Consider the following 26180-nt stretch of genomic DNA (forward strand, 5'->3'; position numbering starts at 1 on the left):
AGTGTAGGAGTTCTTAATGAGTTCGATCGAAGAGTTTATCTGATTACCAACAAAAATATTGTGATTTTTTTTTACCCTCGCTTAGCATGCTGTTTCTATTTTCGGTATGTGAACCACAAGCAGCGGTTAACTTTTCAGGGATCATGTGGGTCCAAGAATTTTCACTTGCTCCTACAGTTAAAATCCGAAAATAGAATGTGATGGCGTAAAATTTAGGATGCGAACTATTGCATGGTTCCACTGCATGGAATAATACAAAACCACATAACATGTGCATATATTAATCTTCCAAAATGATGGTGAATGCCGAACTTAAAAAGCAGGTGTGAGGAAGTCATCCCTGTAATATTAAAAACAGAGGTTCCTTCCATTATTTTAATGAAAATTATTTTAAATATCGATGAAAAAGTTATCTAACTGAAAAGATATATATTATAGACCATTGCATTGTACTAGTTGAATATTTTCCAGAGTAGAAAAAAATCGTGCACTGAGTTTGCAAGAGCAGCAATGTTCTACAATGGGTGATATTTTGAAAATTGAATTTGAGTGTTGAAAATGTAAAACAAGTCTCGGATAAATTATGTAAATATTTACAAAAGCTTTTAGGTTTTCGTATATCTTTGAACATTGATAATCTGTGCAATAATGATGTCAGTTGATATAGATAAAGAAACGCTGATATACATAGTCTTCAAAGCTGAAACATGCAGATTCTAATCTACTGATAATTTCATTACTTCTAGAAGATATAAAGCGTTACATAAAATACCAAAGAAAATAGCAATGTAACGTTTTATTACACGAGTCTAAATGGAGCACTCATTTACTTTGATTTATTTTACAAATCATGATCTACCCCTCATAGAAGCAGGAGATCTTATGATCGGTTGACAATTTGTTTTAATCTATACATTTCTATATACCCTCAAACGTCTGCAATTACTTTTGTCACAACGACCCCTTTAAACACCTGTTTAAGTAATAAGAAGATCGTAAAGTACTATCCATGCCTTTAATTACAACTGAAACGAACAATTTGAATGGGGATTGTTTATCTTTTAAAGTAGAAGATTTCATTCATCCTTTATTCATTTTTTTTTGTAGTTTGAAAAAAATCTTTTAATTTTCATCCAAGGCGTGACAAAACACAGAATTCATTCCGCCTCGGTTTGACAACTCGCGCGCGACTTGCGTGTCGTCTGCCAGAAGTATTCATTACATTTACTTCAATACATTATGTGTTCTTCAATACTTGAAGTAAGACAGTAGCATAGATTAGCCTAGCTTGTTTATTTTTGTCCTCAAACCAGGTGTAATATAGAATATTTACACTACAACGATTTAGTCAGTACTTATTTAATGTGAGGCAATCATAGTCACTTTAAATTTTCTGTCACATGGAGTTTTTAATAGGATAAAAAATATTGGGAAAATGACAGACCGGTATAAATAAAATTGTACTTGTGCGGTATTGGAAAAAAAGTTTTGAACTTTCGAAATGTTAAGTGTATTTAATATTCAAATTCGTAGTTATTAATATGTTGATTGCATGAGATTAGGAGAAGTGTGATTAGATTAGTTCAAGATAGTGGATTAGTATATATTGTGATAAAATGGATAATTTAATTTCACTTAGTTGGATTTTAATATTTTTTTCCTGTAACTGGGATTTAGTACCTGCACCAAACTACGAACAATATAGATTACGACCTGGCATGTAAGTAATACATGTATATACAATTTAAAAAATTAGGGATGTAAGTAATACATGTATATTTTCAATTTTAAAATAAAACTGTACTAAGTTACTTGACATATTTAGGTGCAATTTCATGAGATGATAAAATAATTTGATTTTTTGTATACACATTTCACTTTAACTTTGTATAGAAAATGGATTATATAGAATTACATGTAAGCAATACATGTATATTTAAAATCAAACTGTACTAAGTTACGTAACATGCTTATGTGCAGTTTCATAAGATAGTAAAATAATTTGATATTTTTTGTACCATTCCACGTTAACTTTGTCATGTTTGTATATAAAATGGATTACGCAAATAATTTTATATTTATGTATATATTTAGATTTCACGTTAACTTTCTTCACATAGAATGAAATTTACTTATGACCCCTGCATATGGAAGACTTCATTCATTCTTTGAAAAATTAACGTCCATATTTTTTTCTGACTTAAACTGCACTTTATCATAAATAAGGACGCTTTAAATAACATTACAAAGTAAATATATGCACATGCTCTTAAATTTCTGCATTTAAAGATATAAATCAAACATGAGATTTATAAGTTTGTCAAACAGAATTTCTTTAAAGTCCTTCCTTTGATATACATATACCTGCATATATAATTATCTTTTATCATTTAATGTGACGATATGAGTTAGATGCGTTGGATATTAATGACTTTTGAGTAGAAGAAGTAAAGCATATCTGTTGACTATTAAGAACGGATGGGACATATAGACAAATACCCCAGTCCCAGTTAAGAATCTTTTTTCATTGAATGTGGCGATATGAGTTAGATGCGTTGGATTTTAATGACTTTTGAGCAGTAGAAGTAAAACATATCTGTTGACTATTAAGAACAGATGGGACATATAGACAAATACCCCAGTCCCAGTTAAGAATCTTTTTTCATTGAATGTGGCGATATAAGTTAGATGCGAAGGGTTTAAATGGCATTTGAGCAGTTGAAGGAAAACCTATCTCTCGACTATTAAGAACTGATCGGACTAAAAGACAAATACTTTAGTCCCAGTTAAGATTTTTCCCCTTGAATGTGATGTGGCGATATGAGTTAGATGCGTAAGGTTTTAATGACATTTGAGCAGTTGAAGGAAAACATATATCTCTTGATTATTGAGAACTCGGACCAAAAGACAAATACTTTAGTCCCACTTTTTTATTAAATGTGACGATATGAGTTAGATGCGAAGGGTTAATTGGCATTTGAGTAGTTGAAGAAAAAAAATATCTCGACTACTATTTTAAGAACTGGGACTAATAGACAAATACTTAAGTCCCAGTTAAGAAACGTTTTCAATGAATGTAATGTGGCGATATGAGTTAGATGCGTTGGATTGTAATGGCGTTTGAGAAAGGAAAACTAATCTCTTGACTATTTTAAGAACTTGGGGCCAATAGACAAATACTGTAGTCCCAGTTAAGAACAAGGATAGAAGAATTATTTCACTAATTGTAATATCCGAAGTAAGACAACACAAAAATGTCCCCGACAAATGTTTTAAACTAAAAAAAACAATTGACGAAATGAGTGAAAAGTTAAGTAAACATGTAGGAACCTTTGAAAAATTTACAAGTCCCCTATAACAGTTTTTCATATATAATCTATAATGATTGTAGTTTAAAGAATGTCGGTTTCTTATTTTCGTTTCTTAAAGCTGATTGAAGGTTAACATATTTATTTATTTTTGAATAATTAAATTCCAAATTTTTCTGTTTATAAAGCATCTTAACAAAATAGTCGTTAAGGTGTATAAAATTATCCTTTTAACTTCTTCTCCAAAGATTTATTTGTTTTTAATTTTTTCTGCATGTTTACTGTTTAAACAATGTTTAATTGGAAGACTTCCGAAAGTTTTAAATTTCTTGTCTGTACTTCGAACGTAAGGTTGACATGACCTGTTTCAACATGGCATCATTTTAATATTTTGATATTTATTTTGATAACATAAAATCTAACGAAAAAGATGAATTTGCATAATCTATCTTTTATGAATGATTTTGTAAACTGTCAGAGCATGATTGAAATATGATCATAGTTTTTGCATTTTTTGCACGTTTATAGATAGTAAGTACTTTTGAATATGATTTTTGTAATGTTAAACTGAAAAAAAAACCGTAATTAGATCCGTTCCATCCAGCGTCACGGTATTGACTTTTCTTTTATATTTCAGTATATTAAGGAATTTTTGAATTTTAAAATGGATTAAATGTTATTAGCCTAAATGTGAATTGTCAGAACAGACTTGACGAAGTAAACACATATGAACCCTACTAAAAGGTGCACTATGTATGCATATTTGATGTATTATTTTGAAGAAAAAAATCAATTTGAATTTTAAAGACATTTTAATTCAGTTTGCGTTTAAGTGCTTCAGGGACGATTAGTAAATGTTATTTTATTATCTTTTCGTGCAAAATGTCTCGGTAGTTGTTACAATACTAATACGTTGTTAATGATTTTAGGACTATTGATTTCGATTTTTACTGGTTTGAAATTAGGTCACTACTAATCAAGATTCTTTGTTACCGCAGAACATTTATAAAAGTTAAACAGAAAAGTTCCAAACAAATCAATGGACGGCAATTCGTCTTTCGCTCCATGTTATTATGTTCCCCTGTGTGATGCAAAATTTATACACGTTTTATCGTTAATATCAAATATCAAGAACCGCCCGCTCAGATTTGCGGTAGACCTCGGATGCTGACAATGTATTTAAGTATTGTTCAAGTGCAAATTAATAAAAATATTAGTGAAGAATTTAAAGAGTGTGAGTGAGCTACGAATCAAAGATGATTTAAGATGCTGAGAATATTATAGTATTGTAATGCCGACAATGTAACAAATAAAAATTATGCACATTAATAAAAAATATTAGAGTAGAATTGAATTAAAAAAACCCGATCATTTTTGAAAAATATGAAGAAAAAAAAGCTACGAAGTGTAGATATTTTAAGATGCTGAGAACATGAGATTCTTGTATTGTAATGTTAACAATGTAACAGAAAAAAAATATGATAGTACGTCATTATTTTAGTAGTCGGCTTTCGCAGACAGATTTTTTTTTATAGTACAAGAGTCAAAATTTGGTAACCTCATAACCAAATAACATTTTAGTTAGTAATAAGAGTTTGAGACTCACTTTGATCTTGTGAATGAACAGAAGTATGATTAAGTGAGATTTGTGAGGTTAATGGCCTGATCCTTCTACTGTCAGAATTCTCTTAAGAGTCGCAGTATGTTTAAATACCGCCATAGTCTGTAGATTCCATGTCGCCCGACTGACCTGCATACATGTACAGACTTTAAATAATAACTGACCTTGATTTTAATACAACCGACTGATCTTCAAATACATCTTGCAGGTTTTTTTTTAATGTTTCTGTTGATTTCTCAAAGGCAATCATACCTCGTGCATCTTCTTATTGTTATATTACAACAAACTGCAAATCATTGTTGTGGAAAAGGCGAACGTTGAGCATTGTGATGTAACTTTATCAACAGAGAACAATACTGTAGACAAAATTTTAATCTTTAATTAAGTGCAACACGAAAGTATCAAAAAGACAAATAATAGACAGCCTCGTGTAATCCTTTCATGTTAAACAGAACAATACTGCAGACAGTATCTAACACGAAAGTATCAAAAATGAACCTAAGACAGCACCATGCATTCCTTTTTACATAGAACAATACACAATGATAGAGACGACAACATTTAAAATTTTGTACAATATGAAAGTATCTATGTTAGTTTTTTTTATAAGAGGATAAAAAGATATCAGTTGTTTTACTTGTCTTGAGTTGATGACAGAAGATATAATTGATACTTGAGGTTACCTGTTGACAATCACACCCTTAATCTCACCTGGAAGGTAAATTGACTTTGATCCTCATAAATTACAGGTAACAATACATATTTTCTGTAACAGATACTTGTTTGATCTTCAGCCACTTGTTTATTAATGATTCTTAAAAGTAATGGGGAAAGCTAAGTTTACTTTTTGTCTTCTGATTGCTCCACCGACATCGTCTATGCAAACAGCAGTGGATTATTAATTGAATAAAACAAAATCGATGATAATATTTACTTATGAAAAGACGGGTCTTGAATGAATAGAGATACGGGTAGACCAATAAATGATAGATCATCTGTTTCATACTTATTTTGATTCAAAATCGCTGCTTGTTAAACAAGAATATAACCAGAGCCCATGTTTGATTTGATATCGATGCAAGTCCTTGTGACCTGTTTCGTTTACGACGAAACTATGTGTAAAATTGTTATGAGATAGTCAAACCCTTTCCATACAAATCCTTATGTTTCTAGAATACTCAGCATTGGCTTGTATCGTGGTATCATGGTACATTGAAGAAAGTTCTAATGCTTTATTTGTAGTCTTGACGTCTCTTAAAGTTGCTGCTGTATAAAACTGCAAACTATTTAATTTAACAAACTAAATTCACTGACTCTTTGGAATTCATCAAAATGTATCTACATTGTAATACGGCATGCTTTACTACTGATTACTCGAGGTCCCTATAGTTCACATGCAGTGTTGTCGTTCTCTTGTTAGTACTGAATAATTGCGAAATTTACTTACGAAGCACTCGTTTCATCAGTATTGAAAATCGTATCAGAGTGATATTTATTAGAATATAATGCACAAGCAGAGATTAGGTTGGCACTGCAGAAATGTCACAAGGAAATTAAACATGTTAAAAATGCTGTCTACGATATAAGTTGAGACAATCCAAAGAGCATACATATGTAAACCATTATCATTGAGGAATAAATACCAAACTTTATATGCACATGCCATTTACATCAGAGACATTTATATATAAAGCTTCGAGATTGATTGTTGCTTGCTAATCATCCCTATAAACATGTCATGCATATTCAGGACAAGGACATTTAAAAGAGAATATAGGTTCTGCAAATAGGGTCAAATTGAGATGGATCATGAAAAATTGAAATGCTACTGGAAATTGGGATAGAACTTTTGCCTAACTGAAACACGCCATCTTTGGACCCAATAAATAGTGGCTGCAAGCATTCGTTAACGTGAAAAGAGCTTGCCACTATCCCATCATAATGCAACTGGCCAGTTCTTGTTTGACGTGGCTGCGTACTTTTACATCCCGATCACTTTTTTTAATTTGGGCGTCCCTCTTTAACATTGGTTAAACCGCCGGGTGGGATCAATTTAGATGTCCATATTTTTAAAAATCTGTAGGTTACTAGCTTTTTACCACCCATTTCAAACTCGTCTATTTTGACAACTTTATTGCATAAGATTTTTTGGCCACCCATTTCACAATTTAAATTTAAAAAACTATTTTGCATAATCTTAAGACGAAACTTTTTACAAAGTTGAATATAGTTTAAAAGATCAGTTTTTGTTTATGTCGATAGGTCGTCCCTTTCAATCATGGAATACACTATACACTGCGAAACATTGTACTATCTTTTTTTTGCATGCAGTGTGGGATCATAAGTATGAATGAATTGTACATAAAATAAAAATAACAAAATTTAACATAAGAAGACAGGCTTCTCTAAGTATTCAACCTTTATAAAGAACGTCTATATTTTACACTGTTTTAGCTACAGGGAACTTATTCAGTCTTTTTTAAATTTTATAGTCCCATGTTACTGAAATGTAATTTTAAATGCAACCATAACAGTTAAAATGTATTGTTGAGATTTTCTAATTTAAAATTTGTTTTAAATATAATTAAAATGTTTATATTATTATCGAAGCAGAAACCTATAAAAAATAAATAAACAGCTTGGTCACACATGAATGATTTTCATGTAAATTTGACTTCAGAGGTTGGTTTATCTAAATTGAGACACCCTTTTCTAAAGATATAACGATGTTTTCTTTTACCTTTCAAAATAAAAGTCATTGTATTTGATCCAACGCATTAATCGCATGTTATGTTCCTTTGTATAATTTATAATCTTGCCACTGGACAAACAAAACTGAGAAGTAACTATTTTACATTGTTTAGAAATTTAAATCTCACCTTGTATGACCCTTGTCCAGAATAAGATAACGGACAATAGGTACCATTGGTTAAAATTACTATGTGACTTGGGTTGGGAAATTTGAATCTCACCTCGTTTGACCCTTGTCCAGAATAAGATAACGGACGATAGGTACCATTGGTTTTAGTTACTATGTGACATGGGTTGTGAAATTCGAATATCACCTCGTTTGACCCTTGTCCAGAATAAGATAACATACAACTAGGTACCATTGGTGAATTACTATGTGACTTGAGTTGGGAAATTTGAGTCTCACCTCGTTTGACCCTTGTCCAGATTAAGATAACGGACAATATGTACCATTGGTTAATTACCAGGTGACTTGAACTATCTGTATTTAATGTCTTCAAAACCTTAAAGTGTCTGTTAAACTGATAAAATGTTAACATCTTTCTATATATATATATATCTGTATTGTGGAGATCCAGTTCACAACATCGGAAATAAAAATAACTTAAACAGTGTAAGGATGGATTTATGTGTACAAATGATTACTTATAACCTGTTGTATGTCGTAAAAAATAAATTTGATTTCATTTTTATTTCTGTAGTAAAATAAAACAAATCTCTTATCATTTGTAGTTAGACAGTTTTATTGTAACTGTCTAAATACTATAGCACTTCAGCGTAAAGAATAAACCCGGTTTCCAAATATTTTAACCGTAGTTCAGTATCATCTCAGAGACCATTAGTAACAAGTCTCAGTACTCCATTCATTTTACTATAATGTAAATACGATTTCACCACTGCTGAATAAGCAAAACCTGCTACCTTCTTTATTAACGGATTATAGTCGTCAAAAAAGAATAAACATAAACATCACATGCAATCCTTTTAACAGAAGATATTTTATCTTAAATTTTGCACAACATTAAAAGTATCTGTGTTATATTTTTGATAAAAGGATAAAAATGTATTAGTTATTTTACTTGTCTGAGTTGATGACGGAAGATATAATTCATATTATAAACTAGTTAACAATTACACCATAAAACTCATCTTAAAGGGAACTCTAAAAACTACTATAACTTTATTACGTGACATCGTATTTAATTCCAAATCAAACAGGACGTGGATGCGTATTTATACATCCCTCAAAGCAAAACAAAAATATGCTGCTTCCGCGTGCATTTAACTGCTGAATGGAAGAATAGTCTGATGACCTTATTTCTCTAGTCAACTCAACGCTTTGTTCTGATAGTTAAAATAAAACTTTAAAACATATTTAGATTAAAATTGTGAATAAAAATTAAAACACCATTATGCGTCCGAAGCGCTTTCTTGATTTACCTTTTTCCGCTTAAAGCCGAATATTTGAAAGTCAAGGATTTACCAGAACAGTAACCTACGATGCAGAGTTTTAATTGACCGTCTGTAACATGATTATTGCAGAAATGTAATGAATTACTGTTGTACAATGAAACACTCATTATTTACTGCAATTATACTGAAATTTTCATCTATTTCTGGTTTCATCTGAAGCAGAATGCATTTGTCTTCGTTGAAGTTCATATACTTTGGAATCTGTACCAAGAAATCTTGGCTTTTTTCTTATAATGAATGTAATTATTAGATATTAATAATGACATATGTGTTCCTGGCATAATTAGTTTTACACGTGTAGCAGACAGGAAGAGATGTAAATAAATGTGTTTTATCTTCATTGTATCTTTTTGTTCTTGTTTATCTGTTTGTACTTTATTATATAAAAAGACGTTACAGTAACAGGATAGGATTGCAATACATTAGTAGCAACACCTGAGCAGTTGTTCAGTACTTCCGCCTACACGTACATTATTGGTAGTTCAAAGAAGGTATGCCTGTTCTGTTTGCCCATCTTCACTACAAGTCGTTAAATTTCCAAGAACGAATATCGTACTTAGATTCAGAAATCAAGCAATCAAAATACTTGATTTGTTTCTTCGAGCACACATTTTGTACCTCGAGTACTGTATATATGCCACTACAAGTCGTTAAATTTCCAAGAACGAATATCGTACTCAGATTCAGAAATCAAGCAATCAAAATACTTGATTTGTTTTTTTCGAGCACACATTTTGTACCTCGAGTACTGTATATATATATGATCAAAACTTGCTGTCATTAACATTAACAAGCACAAATATCGTACTCAGACTTTGAAATCAAGCAATCTTGATACTTAATTTGGCATTTCTTACACATGTTTGAGAATTTTTTATGATCTATATTCCAGAGTTCAAACTATTGTAGTCATTTCCACCTCATCCCCTTTTTGTAACTGAATTTGCGAAACTAAAAAACGCCTATTGGTGGCGTTCGGTTGTTTTTCTACTCTCTCTCTTTGGTCAGGTTGTTGTCTGTTTGACATTCCCAACTTCCGTTCTCAATTTTATTTGTTTACTACCTGTATACAAAAGGAGGTTAAAAAAACCTGCCAAGGAACTATTTATTTTTCTTCCTTATGACCTTAGAATAAATTATAAAAATTTAATTAAAAATGTGAGTTTTCAGTAATCTTCCAGATTATTTCATTTTGCACAGAGAACAAGCATGTAACAACATTTTCAATTTTAGTCCTATTTTTGTATACTGAGAAACTAAACAAAACCTTATCAGGTCATGCAATAAAATTGTCCTCAAAATCTTTGAAACGGTAGACAGTTTATGTCAAACTTAGTCCATAAAACCTCCATTAACATTTTCATGACCCTGTATAAGGCTAAACGGTTGAGAATTATCGTATAGAGACACAACTGTTTATATATTACTTATTTCGATTTCATTTAATTACAAAGTATACCAACACTGTAATTCTCTGAAGTATCTCTCGAGTCCCACCTTCCAATTATACTGCCAATTTGGTTCAAATCGATTTTAACAGTTGGATAGTTTTAACGATTATTGCATATAAACGTAGAAAATTGATAATTTCTTTTTATCTTTAGAGATATTTTTTTTCATATATAGTTTCAAGTATGAAAATAAAATGATAAGTTCATAAGCTTGATATATACAAATATATTTAACAATTGAGTAATATAAAAATAAGAAAATTACATAGACGGATTTTTTTCAGAGTTTGATCAGTACGTTTCAAAATTTATTATTATTATCATTGTAAGTAGTTGTCTACTTCATTGCTTGAGGATAAATTATAAATCACAGTCTTCCTTTCCTGTCTGATCAAAACCCTGTAATTATATCAGTGAAATAACTGTAGTTTATTCTTTTGATCTTCAATGAAACAACTTTTTAAAAAGACATTCTTTGCTCTCATTATGTAACGTAAATTCGACATAAAAAGACGTACGAAACAGTGTAATAGGTTTTAATTGTTAAATATTTGATTTGAGAGTTGTCAGTATTTAAGTTCCCACTTATGACAAGTACAATTGCAGTTCGTTAATTTTTTTAAGGTGACTATATTAAATTTGTTGTATAATATAAGTTAAAAGTAATTTGTACTTTGTTTGTCACAAACTGTACTTTATATGCTTTACGACAACAAAGTTCCTACTTACGGTAAGCAGACGATAAGTATGATTACTGTTCGTTAAAGTATGCACATATCAAGTGCTTCTTTCATAAATTTCAACAAAAAAATTAACAAGCGTAGAAAGGTCATAAAACTTTAACAAATTTTATATGTTAGATCGTTATCTTGTTAAAATTATGAGTGGTATTATAATTTCTTAAGAAGGCACTTGTTAAGTTAAGATTATATATTTTTTTATCTGAAAAAAGTCGGTGTGATATTTTTTGTAATGTCATTGTATATGGTTCAATTAAACGCCGAAGTAAATAAATGAAAAAGATTAATTCTGAATATTTACCTCTCAAATATAAAGCATCAAATACATGGAAATTGTCTGTTATTTAATAGTTATTATGTGTGACATCTATCGACACAGAGACCTTTACCACAACATATATTGAGGTTAAAAACCCTCGTAAGTCATAAATATTACAGTATAAGCAAGATCAGTTAATCATTTGTGCAAGATTTTTGTAAAAAGAGTCACTCGTATGTTTACCACGGTGGATCATTTCTATTCTAATACCACGATTAGTTACATAAATATCCGAGATTCTCCCCTTTTTCGATAAAGTGCGGTTTTTCATTTAAAACTCATTCACCCTGCCAATAAATTGTCTTTACATATTGTTTAATTTCAAAAGCTGAAGTTTGCCACTTTTATCTCAGGACCAACTATATATGTTAAATACCAAGGACAGTATAATTGCACAACCAACGCAAACATTTTTACTGCAAAAAAATAAATCCAATTTTCAAGATTTGTTTGGCCGAGTTCCTAAGATTTTTCTACTCTGTACTTGCCAGTACTTTAAAGGGACCATATATGTGTAAATACAAATGAAAGCAAGTTTTCGGCTCTCCCTTGACACCATTTGCGAGTACGGTCTTAAGGAAGGGGACGATAAATGGCTGACCCGTGTTAAGAGAGAGCCATATCTCTTGTACGTTAAAGTCACCCTTGTAGATTTCGAAAAAGAGTAGGCTAATGCCGCTACAAGGCAGCACTCGCACCCGCAAAGTAGAAAGGGATTAAGTTAAGTTGCAAAACTTGTTTCCCAATCCACTATAAATAAATATTTTTAAACTAAAGCAAGTGCACAACCAACGCATACATAGGACCAAAACCACTATTTCTGGATATGTTAGTCATCTGCACCTAAAGCTAAGTACGAGTATTTTAGGGTTTTCCGCTCTGTACTTACTATACTCATTCACACTTGTTTTTTTCTTCTCATTTTTTAATGTTTAAACTGCCTCCACTAATATATATATAATTATAGGCATCTGACAATGTCGTTTTCAAAGCATGTTTCTTTCTTTTAGCAGGCCATTCCTCTTTGAAGATAACCATCGCCGTCTTCATTTCGTGTAAATTTTAATTGACAACAATTTTGTTATTTATTTGCGATAAAAGTAACATGCAAACGAAAGCATGTATCTTTCATTTAGTAAAACATGATTTAATGGCGTTACTCTTTGCTTAATTGCAATGGGAATCGATAGCAGGCGATGTTCTTTCATTCAATGCTTTTACCATACTACAATAATGAGACCAGCGGTTTGTAATAATTTTTAAAATCTTTTCGGAGTTTTTCGTACTTTTGTCATGGCTTTGTCATTTTGTTTTTGACTTGTGAGTTTGTATATCCCTCTGGTATCTTTCGCCTCTCTTCGATACGAAAAAAAAAAAACAGGAAAAAGGAGATACGAATAAAAGGAGATGAGGGGTATACGTATTCAAGATAATAGCCAAAAGAAACAAAATCTAAAGATGCTAAAACTATTTTAAAGCAGACGAGCGTCTTAACAAAATATAAAGGCGTAAATTGCTCCGGCCGGTTTAGAAAAGTTTTTGATAAAAACAGAGACTATCAAAGATAGATACCATAAATAACAAAATTTCTTGAAATGACAAGAAAACATTTACGATGTAATGAAAGACAACCACTGACTTGATAAAGAAACACGAACACGTGGCGAGCTTGTTAAACTAGTTTTTGAGATCTTAATCCTATGTTTTATGTATTGAAGTTTTTACATATTCTCACATTACACCAGATGAATTATTATAAAATTTAAGGTTTTATAACGAATTAAAATAAAATTTAGACTAAGAAAGACCATACCAGCCAAGAAAATGTAAAACTTAAGTATGTGAAATATTCAATCCCGCACTTTATGGCATATATTTCATTTGTATAAATGGTTCATATAAAAGAAGATTGCCAACATTGAGAGGCCACAAGTACAAGATGAAAGTCGAATGTAAATACCAGCATGCTCTTTTCATTAAGAAAACACGTTTTATGGTACAACATTATTCATTCATAGGAACTCTCCCATTAGCTTTTCAAATAATATGTTGTCATTTTTGAACAGATACAAGACGAACCATGTACTAATTAATCGTGATAAAAAACACTACATGAAGTAAAATTAACGGAACCACAAACAACAGCAACAAAAAGTGGGGGTGGTACGGAACGCAATCGTAACTACTCGTTCATACTCGCTGCGCCTTGAGTCGTTATTCAAGTGAATGTTTATCTCGATATATGCATAAATCAAAAACATGCACTAGTATTTTACAATTCAACAAATCAAGAGATGGATTTGGCTATCCTTTAAGATTTGACTATCCTTTAAAGGATAGCCAAATCCATCTCTTGATTTGTTGAATTGTAAAATACTATAGTGCATGTTTCCGAAGTAATCGAGTATTGAATACATCCATTTTATATTTTGTTTAGTTATCTAAATATAAAGTTGAAAGGGACAGTTTAAAAATGCTATAAGTGTTAGGCCTTATGGATTGTATAAATAAAAGTTGGTCAATGACAGGAGTAAGTATTTTTAGGTCAATCTCAGGTATAAAGATGGTCAATTATGCATTTGATGATATTCACGCCACTGGTTGTGTGTGTGGTCAATATTAACGACATGGGGTAAATTTCCAAATATAAATGACTTTAACGAATAAATATCTAAAACATAAATTTCGACAACCCTTACCTACCTGTTTAAAAATAAACATGAACTTAAAAATATTTAGAAAGATGTCAAATTGTAAATCATTTCAAATTTTCTCACTTTAAATTTACATACTTATCAATCAATCAATCAATGAACATATTAATATATCGCTCGCTCTATCTATCACTAAATCAATCAGTTAGTGAATTAATCAAGTTATCAATCAATTACTCATTGTTGAAGGCCGTACGGTGGAATTTGGAGTGGTATCTGATTGTCAATCATACCAATGTTCTTAATTTTATATAGTAAGCTTTTATTTGAATGAGTTTCAAATAAATTTAGTCTCTATCTAACTTCTCTGTACAATTTTTAATACAAACATTCAGGTTTAATAAATTATATCTGAAGAAGAAAAAAAGACAAGTTTCCTTCTGGTCATTATGAGGTCAAGCTTGTCACATTTTTACTTTTGATGTTTTTCACGCCATAGGTTGTTTGTGGTCAATTTTCCGACATGGGGTCATTACTAAAATATAAATTATTATAAAAATACTATAAAGAACCCTGACCTCTTCGTAAAAATTGCAGAAAAATACAAAAATATTTCGTTTAGTAATAACCTCTCACTCAATTTTCACTCATTATGTTTCTCTTTATTTACTTACAGCAGTTTGAAGGTTGTTGCACTATCGTCTGGCTAATTACACGTTTGATCATGTCTTTACTAGTGAATTCCGTTGTCGTTTTTATTAGTATATCTAAAACCTATACTGATGGATGAGTAAAATGGCTGTTTGTCTTGGAAATGTTCTGCACTATGTCTTGTTATTTGCTTACCATTATGTAACTTAAAAACTAGTCAAATCGAAGTTGATTGTATATACATGCTTATACAGTTGATTGAAATTGTGCTGTTTGTGTTGGAAAGATTCCTTGATGCTTTGTAAGATGTCTATCTTCATAAAAAGTCTCAAAGTTCTAATAAAAACGACTTACAAGTTTGTTATGGAAATATTTTTCATGTTTATTTTGTTTCTCGCTTAATATAATGTAATTCAAAAACTATTCAAATCGAATTTGATGAACATGCTCCGTCGATTGCAATTCTTCTGTTTATATTGGACAGATTCCTCGATGCTAAGAAAGTATCATATCTTCATACCAAATCGACACTTCACCACAAAAAAGTGATTTTTCAGTTTATTTTGGAAATGTTCCTTTGTTATGCCATAACATTTACTTGCTTAGCATGATGTAATTTAAAAACTATTCAAATCGAATTTGATTCACATTTTTAGAAGATTGCAATTGTGCTGTTGGTGTTGGAAGGATTCCTCGATGTTTTGAAAGTTGCCTCCCTTTATACCAAATCGACACTAAACCCAAAAAATGATTTATAAGTTTCTTTTGGAAATGTTCCTTATTTTACCTTACCACTTGCTGAGCATGACATAATTTAAAAACTGTTCAAATCGAATTTAATGTTCATGCTTAGTAGAATGCAATTAAGCTGTTTGTGTTGGAAAGATTCCTTGATGTTACGAAAGTTGCATAGCTTCATACCAAATCGACACTTCACCCCAAAAAAGTGATTTTTCAGTTTATTTTGGAAATGTTCCTTATTATGCCATAACACTAACTTGCTTAGAATGATGTAATTTAAAAACTATTCATATCGAATTTATTTCGCATGTTTAGAAGATTGCAATTCTTTTGTTTGTGTTGGAAGAATTCCTCGATGTTTTGAAAGTTTCATACCTTCATACCAAGGCGACTTTTCACCCCCAAAATTATTTATTAGTTTATTTTGGAAGTGTTCCTTATTTTACCTTGTCACTTGCTAAGTATGATGTAACTTAAAAACTGTTCAAATCGAATTTGATGTACATCATGCTCAGTAGATTGTTATTCTTCAAAGGTTTCTTGGTGTTTTTAAAGTTGCTTACCATCATACTAAATCGACAATTCTGTCCCAATATAATTTGATTTACAAGTTCAGTTACACCAATTTCAATGTCTACCTGCCGTTTCGTAAGGCATGTAATTTGTCCTAATTGACCGCAAACAGTGTGGTATTTTGATGTGTCTACCAGCATTTTATTCACATTGTGCAAACTAAAAAGCGTCGAAGCGACCTTGATGAAAAATGAGAAGAAAAACACAATGATGACTGAGAAGATACTCTCTTCCCTAATTAGGTTGCATTAGCAATATTGCCTCTTTCAATGGGGGAATCAACAGTTTGACAAGACTTGACCATGACAGATGGAATGTCTGATGACCTGTCACGTGATCATTTCACGAAATAAAGCTTTGGATTACTATTTTAGTTCTGTATATACTCAATTAAAGAATTGACGATCAATCTTTACTTAAAGCGAGAGTCTTCCCAGAAGTGACCATGCCGGTCATGCAAAGAATAATTTAATTATTTTAGCGATACAATACTCAATTGTAGAGACTGGGACTGATGTTATGTAGGTCAACAATTAATTTTGCTAATTTAAATATGAATGCGATAGATTTCTTATTTTTAATGTAGGCAGTAAAGTGCTGATGAAAGGTGAAGTATAGAGCGCTTCCTGAAGAAAATTACTAGTATAATCACAGAGTTAAACATGATTTCGACTTATCACTTGCCAGTTGCGAGCGAGGGTAAACTGCATTTACACATTAGAATAGTTTGGAACTGCCAAACAATCAGCATTGAGAGGGCTAAAGTCCGAAAATTTACATTATTCAAAATTGTTTTGAAATCTTGTTTAAAGTGTAAAACTACATGCAAAATAGTATGTTTCATATGGTTTAACCGCAATCATCTTTAGCAGATTTACATGTCATTTTTTGACACTAATATGTTGAAATTTATTTTTATATTGCACTTGATTTATCTCCATAACTTTCTAGACAGGACAGCACTGTATTACTTTTGAAAAGAAACTGTATATAGCTGACTCGGAACTATTTTTTAACACTTTGAACATTAAGAATTAGACAGAGTTAAACGACGCATGCAGTTTTTGAATATCTTATATTAATCCTTAGCTTAACATTCATTATGAAATCCAATCTTATATATATATATAAAAGAAAAATGTTTTTTCCCGCCAAAAAAAAGAAGCAAAAACCCTTACATTTTCCGTTTTTTTTTTAAAATTCAAAAACATATGTACTTTTCCATACGGTTATCAATTGAAAAAAAAAGGCATCATATATGCATATGTAGTTGCTTTGAATTCGTCACTTATCTACCTTAAAAGATTCTCCAACCTAAGGGACATATTCCTTTTATATTGCTGAATGTGGCAGACATATTCTCATTTTTGTAGCATTAAACAAATGAACATTCTTATCTCTGAGAAAACAAATGCAGTCAGCATTAAGTTTGTTACTTAACAAGGAGAAAGTATGAAATAGACAGCTTCTGATACATAATTTCTTATATTGATAATACGTTGTATGAAGTTATTGTAATGGGCATGCATTAGGCTGCATTCTTATCTGAGATGAGTAAAGCCCATTTACTTGTCCTTACTAAATAATTGCAATGTCTTGGGAGTTTTTGAATAATCTGAGAATTTCCTTTTCTACTTTAATGAATGCAAAAAAATCTAAAGTAGATAAATGGCTAATAAATAATTACTTCAATGATAAAAATCAGAAACAAAAGTTTTCTTCTTTTCAAAATTGATAGTTTTATTTTTTGTTTATTCAAATTCGCTATAGTTGCGTTAGATAAAAAAATCATGGTATTTACACCATCAAAACACTCCGATATAAGGAGGTACACAACCGAAAATGTATAAAACAGTATAAATTTTCACTCCAGAATGTGAAGACAATTATTTTTCAACTTAGTCAGAAGTATTTCCTAAATCATTATTTGGTCCAAAAGAAAATATTTCTTCAAACAGATGTGTATTTGTATGATAAACTCTTTGAACAAGATTGACTGTGAGTTTTCTTGTTTTGTTTTTACGTGTTTTCCCTCCTGGCCGATATGATTTAGAAATTAAAGAACAAAGAAAAAACAATAAGAGTGGTTTAAATAAAGTGCTGAAATGGTCCTTGGTCGATTTTCTTCAAATGCATACAACCCATATATGTGCCACTAAGATGCTCTAATCCGTACTGCAACCTTATGGCGTTCGGCGGGCGACCGTGTAACCTAACAGCCTATTTCACAAAGATATGTGACTTTAAAATTGTTCAAACGAGTGAATCCGATACAAGTGTAGAACTGTATCGTTTGCTTAAAAGTGCGAGAATGATACCCTTCTGGAGCCCTATATGTTATATGTACATTTGTTTTCTTAATTGCCATCTATACACGATTGTAAATGACAATGTTTTACATTTAAAATAGCAATCAGCTATTCTTCTAGTTTCACTTCACTTTTTAATGCAAAATATGTGTTTCTTTATCGTTTTCTCTTTATTGATTGGTTATTGGATAGATTTTGCGATACGAGATGGGGGTGTAGACGTAATCTAGAAAATATATGGGAGCTCTTTTATGTTATTGATACATGACGTCAGCTTAGTTCTGGAAATAACCGAATGTTCTCTTGACATTTACAAAAGATTCTATATGAGAGGGACAACGTGTAAAAGCAGAACACTGAGGGGTGTATAAAAGTACGCTTTACGTACAGCAAAATCGGTAAATATAATTCCGTTACGTTGCTATTCTTGCTGCTGATGTTGCTGGTGACTGTTGGTTCATATGACGTTGATACTCTTGCCGCGTGGTGGACGGTTGGGTTCGATGTCATGACGTCGGACAATATCCTTGCCTTTACTAGCCCTAGCCCTGACACACATATTCATAGCCTAATTTAAACACAAGGCTGATCCATAAATTGTAAGGACAGGTTCCATAACGTTAAACATGACTATGCAAATATTATAGATGAAACAGATCGCGTTCACTGAAAACTTGGAAGATTTTTCAATGAAATTAAATATAAAATGTTGTCATTTAGGAGTGCATTACATTATGTTAATCAAATTACTATGTCTTTGAAATGGAATGAATGCATGTTGAGTGAGTTTTTATGGACATTACTGCCTACCATAGCATTTGAGTTATTTGGAGTATCTGAATTCTTGTTCAAAATGAGACATTTTGTCACGCACGAGATGTAAAGATTCATTAGTATGTATCATTTATACGATCTTTGTCTAGGAATTTGATTTTCTGGTTTATTTGTGTAATACTTTTAACTTTTCTGGTACAATTCTATCTATCAGCTATACATGTTATATAATAATGGTGTTTACGATTGGAAAAACAAAATGCAATCACATACCAGGAGACTGATGCACTGGTATACCTTAGTGACAAACACTAACTAGTAGATCGCAGGCATCAAATGAAAATATCGAGACTTGGAACACATGCTGTAATGTTCAGAATTAGCGAACACACTCTTTTAATAGAAAAGGGTAGACATCTCAAAATCCCTAGACATCAGAGATATTGCAAATTCTGTAATGAGATAGAGGACGAAAAACACTTCTTTCTCAAATGCCCTAAATATAACTTTTATAGAAACAATTATTTTAACTTAATAAAAACCAATCCAGAGTGGAAAGATAATGTTAAAGATGACATGCTTAAACTTAAAATAATACTAAACCCCACATCTCACAGTCAAATTAAAAATACAGTTTCCTTTATAAAACAGTCATTAGAACTGAGGACGGGAGACCCAAAACAATAATTTGAACTGATACATTTTGTATTCTAATATTGTATTGTGTATTTTTGTATTTTTGTATATATGTTATGTTTGCAACAGATCATGTTTTTGATTTATATGGCAATACAATTATTTGATTTGATTTGATTTGAATGTTATGACAGGCTGACAAGATATATAAAGGTGTATGTTGACACGCTAACTATATAAAATAGGACGATGAGATATGATGTCAAAGAGACAGCTCTCCATCAAAGACCAAATGACGTAGACGTTAACATCTATAGGTTACCGTACGGCCTGGAACAATGTGCAAAAAACGGTCACGCACAGTGTAGGAATTGTTTTTTCTTGCTTGAGAAATTCTTTCAACTTTTCTGGTAAAACATGGTTTTAGCGATTTAAAGCTGACGAATTTTATCACAATTTTGTGGTCGACACTAGTTGTTTGAGACATATTTACTGATACTGTTAGGTGAAGCATGCATGTTTCGAAAAGTTCAATAAAACCTCAACAAATTAATGCAAGTCTATCAAAATGCTCATTGGGCATCTTAAGGTCAACATATGGTTTTCATCCTGTGACAAGGGATAAGACGTAGAATACAGTTATATGATGTGAAACTGTTGTTAACTGGTCTTGTGAATAAATATAAGGTGACATTTTAGGATCAATAATTAATATGCAGGACAGGTTTATGTTAACAAAACAGAAGACATATTCCGTGTGGTAAAAACGGATTTCAAAAGTGTTCTTAACTTAAAATTACATGCTATGACATACCATTATATATTTAAAAATTTATTATGTCGTTATAACATTCCATGCCATGGTAGTATAATTTCATGATATGTGATTTATAGAAGACATGACATACGTATTTTTTGTCTGTGTCCATAAGGAGGAGGGGGACAATAAACAAACATATAGTACAAACAAATCGGACGTTATGACGCTAAAAGTCAGAAGACGAATAGACAAACAAAGGTATAGACAACTATACGGAAAACCAAAGTTTGAACAATGTAAACCAAATCAATGACCTGGGATGAGATCCAGAAGGGCTTCGCTAACGGAAAACAACAAAATTAGAGGCAACTTAAACTACTGTTCTTGCAAAATTGGCATATAGACGCAGACAATTAAAAGTAAACTAGTAATTTGTTACCTTGAACAAACGAATATAATTAGCAAACGATAATTACTGTAATTTTCTGGTTAATTTCTCTATTTTGGCAGTGTCAATACTTAATGTTTTAACCTGTAGCTTTTGTTGATAGATGCATATATTTAACAAGCAAAAAGACATTTCTAAAATATCTGTAATAAGCTCTTAACGAGTAAAGGATATGTGATTCGGTTTGGGTTTGACTTTTTGTTGAAGGTCGTATGGAAACAATGCCAACATTAAACGAATAATACTGAGACGTCTTCTAAAATGTCTGTAGTAAGCTTTTAACGAGTACACTGAGGATATATGTGATGCGGTTTGGGTTTGACTTTTTGAAGGTCTAATGAAGATAAAAATATTCCTGTATAGTAAAGTCTTTGTAGATATTTGTTACATTGGCAATCATACCACATCTCCATATTTTAAGCTGGTAAAACACAGATGATTTAAACCAATTTATATATTATGTATAGGATCCTAAAGTCCTAAGCTCCGACGGCACCAATTGCCGATTTGATGGTCGCAAATACCCGTTTACTGTCTCCGCTAACACGTCGCAAGTATAAACTGAATTTACAACTAAAAAATCACCATCTGATGCCGTCGGTTAAAAGATATCTACATAAAGACAACTATGCTCTTCCCCTACTTAGCTTATTGAATTAATCCTTAAGTTCTGCATTTGTTTTCATAGTTTTAATATGAACAAAATCGAGTACAACAGCGATTTACAAAGAAACATTAAAAATATACACATATACACTAGGTATAATATTTCAATACTCAATCTAAAACACTCAAAAAACAAAAACTTGATAAAAAAACCCACATGCATTGATCTATCAAATTTTACACTTGGCATATTTAGTTTTTTGATATCTTTAATCTGTCGGTGACACTTTATTTGACTTTTTGACAGTGTATTATAAGTAGGCCAAGAGACCAATGTGGTTTTATCTATGTTTACTCTATTTGTATATGCATTTATCTATAATCTTGGATTAGAAAGTGCACTTAATATTGATTGATCGATCAGTTTTACATATTTATATACCTTATCAGTGGTAAACATTGCAGAAACTTATGCACATAAAAACGTTATATTTAAAAAACAAATTTGTACATATCAGTCATTAAAAGACGGGAGATCTTCCCCTCTTAATCATATCTTTCTTGTTTGTCGTGTCAAGATGAATTTAATGAAATATAGTCGTCAGTGGTCCCTCTACCCCTGCCATTTTGGAATGTTCAAATTCCTAAAAATGATCGAGATTCATACCCGTCAACTATACAAGGTCTTGTTTGTCATAGTCGAACAAGATGAATTTAACGATACACAGTGTGAGTACAAAGGGTGTTCATATTCCTTATTTCATTTGTTTTGTATTTTTTCATTGTTTGAGACCCCCTCGTCTTAACATCACTTTTATTATTTGACATGCTAAGATTGAGGGATAGTTTTCAGGTGTAATGTCTACTGGCTTCCCTCCTATTTTCACTGTTCCAATGTATTGAAATGGTTGAGATCCTTTCCCTTTTACCACAAGTCAGTTTATTATTTGACATGCTAATATTTATTAAATAATTTGTAGGGTGAGTTCAAAAAGGGGTGGTTCCGAGTCCTTGAAATTTTAAAAGAGTTTCTCATATCTTTAAATTTACTGAGATCCCCATCCTACGTTAAACTTATTTACATATACCTGAGACTACTATAATACATATGTGCTATATCTCACAAACATGTTTAACCCCGCCGCATTTTTTCGCCTGTCCCAAGTCACGAGCCTCTGTCCTTTGTAAGTCTTGTATTATTTTAATTTTAGTTTCTTGTGTACAATTTGGAAATTAGTATGGCGTTCATTATCACTGGACTAGTATATATTTGTTTAGGGGCCAGCTGAAGACCTGTTGTCGACCTTCTGCTGTTGTTTTTTTATTTGGTCGGGTTGTTGTCTCTTTGACACATTCCCCATTTCCATTCTCAATTTTATTTATAGTAGTCTCAACATATATTTTCTTTAACGACAAGTCACGATGAATCGAATTATCTCTATGATGCATTCCCGGGGGAGGGGGTATGTATATGATAACTCCGTGTGGGAGACTTCATTATAACATCATGTTACAGTCATTATTTGATGTTATTTTGGAATCGCAGTACGAAGAAGCTTTAATGTTATAAAATGCAATTGTATACAAACAAATCACGAAACAGCAATTGCCAATTCAATGACAATTTAAGTCCATTTGTTCAGGTATAGATAGACGACATTGTGTGACATTTACCGGAATTTTTCTGATTTTATGTTTGAAGTTCGTTTCCTAAACAAATATTGCATTTCTTAATTAGAATAACGGACGGAATTTGTCTGTGTCTGTTTGTATGCTTGGGAATAGCTGCTTTGAAATGTCTTTAATGAGGTAGTATTCGATCGTAGAGCAATTTCACCGATTAGGAACATTGTTTAAGGAATTGATTAATGAGAAACGTACGCTGTAATTGTTGTAATTTAAAATTAAAACAGTTTGGTTGTTCTGTATACGTTGTATTTAAAATCAATAAACAAATTTGCAGCATGTAAGAATCAAACATCGTTAACTGCATGTGCAATAAGGTTGCAAAAGAGTTTACTTTCAAGACGCAAAGAATTGAAGATTTTCAGATTTTGATGAATAAAGCTTTGTTCGCCTACATCAATTTAATTTTTTTTTTTTTGTAGATTCGATTTCTCTTTAAGACTTTTAAACAAATTTCAATTGAATTCCATTTCATCGCCATAGTTTCTTTTTATTTTCTTCATTTTCATCCTTTCTTATATCATATTAAAACGATTATTTTTTACCTTTGAAAAACAACCAAATATGAGCGAAAGATATACATGTGCCATAAGCATATTTTGTGTTGCTTAACTATTATATTTGTTTCTGTTGAAAAATGTCTTTAAGAGTGATAAAAATAATACAGATTTCGCCTCTATATTAACAGACACAATTTTTAAAATTTACTGGTCTGACATGAGTAATTGCTCAGTATAACTCCGTATAATTTTCTTCTGAAAAGGCTAAAAATAAATGCACCAACATGATAAAAAATAAATTTGTAAGAAAAAAATCGACCTAAACAAATTGCTCATCAAACACACAGGGACGTTTTGGTAACCGGAACAATCTTCTTGTCACACACGTTATCTACTTTAAAATTACAATCACTGGAAGCTGTTATTATGTCCTTCGGATACCACTGAAAAGTACTTCGGAGACTTTCGATTTCTTCTGTAATTAGATATTATTACATACGGTTCGATGAGCTTTTTCTTTTTTCGTTCTCTATAATTAATAGATTTTCGGGTTAAATAAATAGACTGAGTATTGTGTGATAGCCGACTATTATACAATTACGTTTTTCCTTTTTATCATGCCGTACTATTTAAAGAATAATTGATTGTTTTCTTATGCAATTAAATTACTCGAAAAATTCTTGAATGTAATTTTGCCAATACTTTGAAAATCAAACAGTATCTTACTACACAATGGCGACAAGGGCGGTAAAGAAAAAAGAAAAAGAAAAAGAAAAAGAACTAGCTACACAGCTACACTCTATACGTGTAAGGCAATTTATAGGGGTGTGGTATTTGATTACAGCTATTCATTTAATTTAGTACGGCATTATTAAGTGTTATTTTACGTTTGCAGTTTGGAAAGAATAAAATACTTAAGCTAAAGCTAAAACTCTCCTATCGACTAGAGAGTAGTTTAGCTCTCAGCCCCTTTTTTAAAAACTAACCCAATTATTTCTGACGATAATTGTCGGTCCATAGTACTTGGTTTCCTGGAAATATTTGTTCCTGGTTAACCATTTATAACAAAGGCAAGTTGAATGATTGCCGTTGCAATAGTTAAATTATCCTTTTCTTTTTCTTTTTCCCAAACTAACACACCTTTTACTGAAAGTTATCTTTCCCATTTATTTTCTTTGTTATCAACTACACAATTAATTACTCTGAATAAGGAAATTTATTATAATTTCTAAACTTGAGAATAGAAACAGAGAATGTCAAAATATTTGCATCTGACTTTTTCCATGTTCATTCGCATTTTGATATAATAAAGTCCACCAGATTTCTTTATTGAATATCTTACAACCTCTCAGTTGGGTGATTGTTGCTTGCATTGTACGTCCAGTGGCAAACATTTCATGCATATCTATGATGACAATGAATTAGCTATAGCTCTTTTGTATGTTTGTGGACAGGTTGTGCAGAGTAGTTGGAGACAAATGAAGGCTGGGGAATTCTAAGTGCCACTTGGGACATCACTAGACACTAGGTGAACTTTCCACCTTAATTGTACTTGTTGTGACTGGTGCTGCGTGTGAAGAATGAAATATAATTATTTACCCTTCCACTTAGTTAACCACTGGTTTGGTGGTGTTTGTGTGTATCAGTCTTTACTTTTCTACGTAGTGGGTTGTGTTCTATGTTTTTTTGCCACTTTTGAAAATCTACTCTTTTTTTTAAGCAATTAAGACATTTAGGTAGGGGCAGAAATTTTGCCTTACAACAGACCATCTTCAAACATCTCAAGAGTACTCACATTCCTAGGAGCAGATGGTGTTGAACTTTGCTACACAGGGTATTTGATTTGACTTACACTTTCTGTCCGATCGTGGTTGCGTTTTTATACATCTTGCATTACCTGGAGAGACTTAAAAGCTGTTTGTATTTATACATTTTGGTGGCAGTCTTCGACATTAGTTTGAATATATATATATATATATGTTACAGTGAATTTGTATAACCAGGGATTATGTAGAATCCCTAAAATTTTCAGGGATTATGTATAATCACTGGTTAGTTTAGGGATTATATATAATCACTAAAATTTTCAGGGATAATGTATAATCACTAGAAAAAACATCAGAGATTATACAGAATAACTAAAATGCACTAAAATATATAACATATTCTAAATTTTTAT

At 31.5% G+C, this 26180-nt stretch overlaps 1 protein-coding gene across 4 annotated transcripts in view; it reads left to right on the forward strand.

The window, feature by feature from the left end:
* The first annotated feature begins 1221 nt into the window (after window positions 1–1221).
* Window positions 1222–26180, forward strand: part of LOC134692094 (multiple epidermal growth factor-like domains protein 6) — a 108525-nt gene continuing 83566 nt past the window's right edge. For all 4 annotated transcript variants that reach the window (XM_063552480.1, XM_063552479.1, XM_063552481.1 and 1 more), the window contains exon 1: window positions 1222–1720. In XM_063552480.1, coding sequence (XP_063408550.1) covers window positions 1617–1720 — 104 coding nt within the window. In that variant the 5' untranslated portion in view covers window positions 1222–1616. The remainder of the gene's footprint in view (window positions 1721–26180) is intronic.

The sequence above is a fragment of the Mytilus trossulus genome, chromosome 12 (genome assembly GCF_036588685.1).
Source record: "Mytilus trossulus isolate FHL-02 chromosome 12, PNRI_Mtr1.1.1.hap1, whole genome shotgun sequence".
In the NCBI taxonomy this organism is placed as follows: Eukaryota; Metazoa; Mollusca; class Bivalvia; order Mytilida; family Mytilidae; genus Mytilus; species Mytilus trossulus.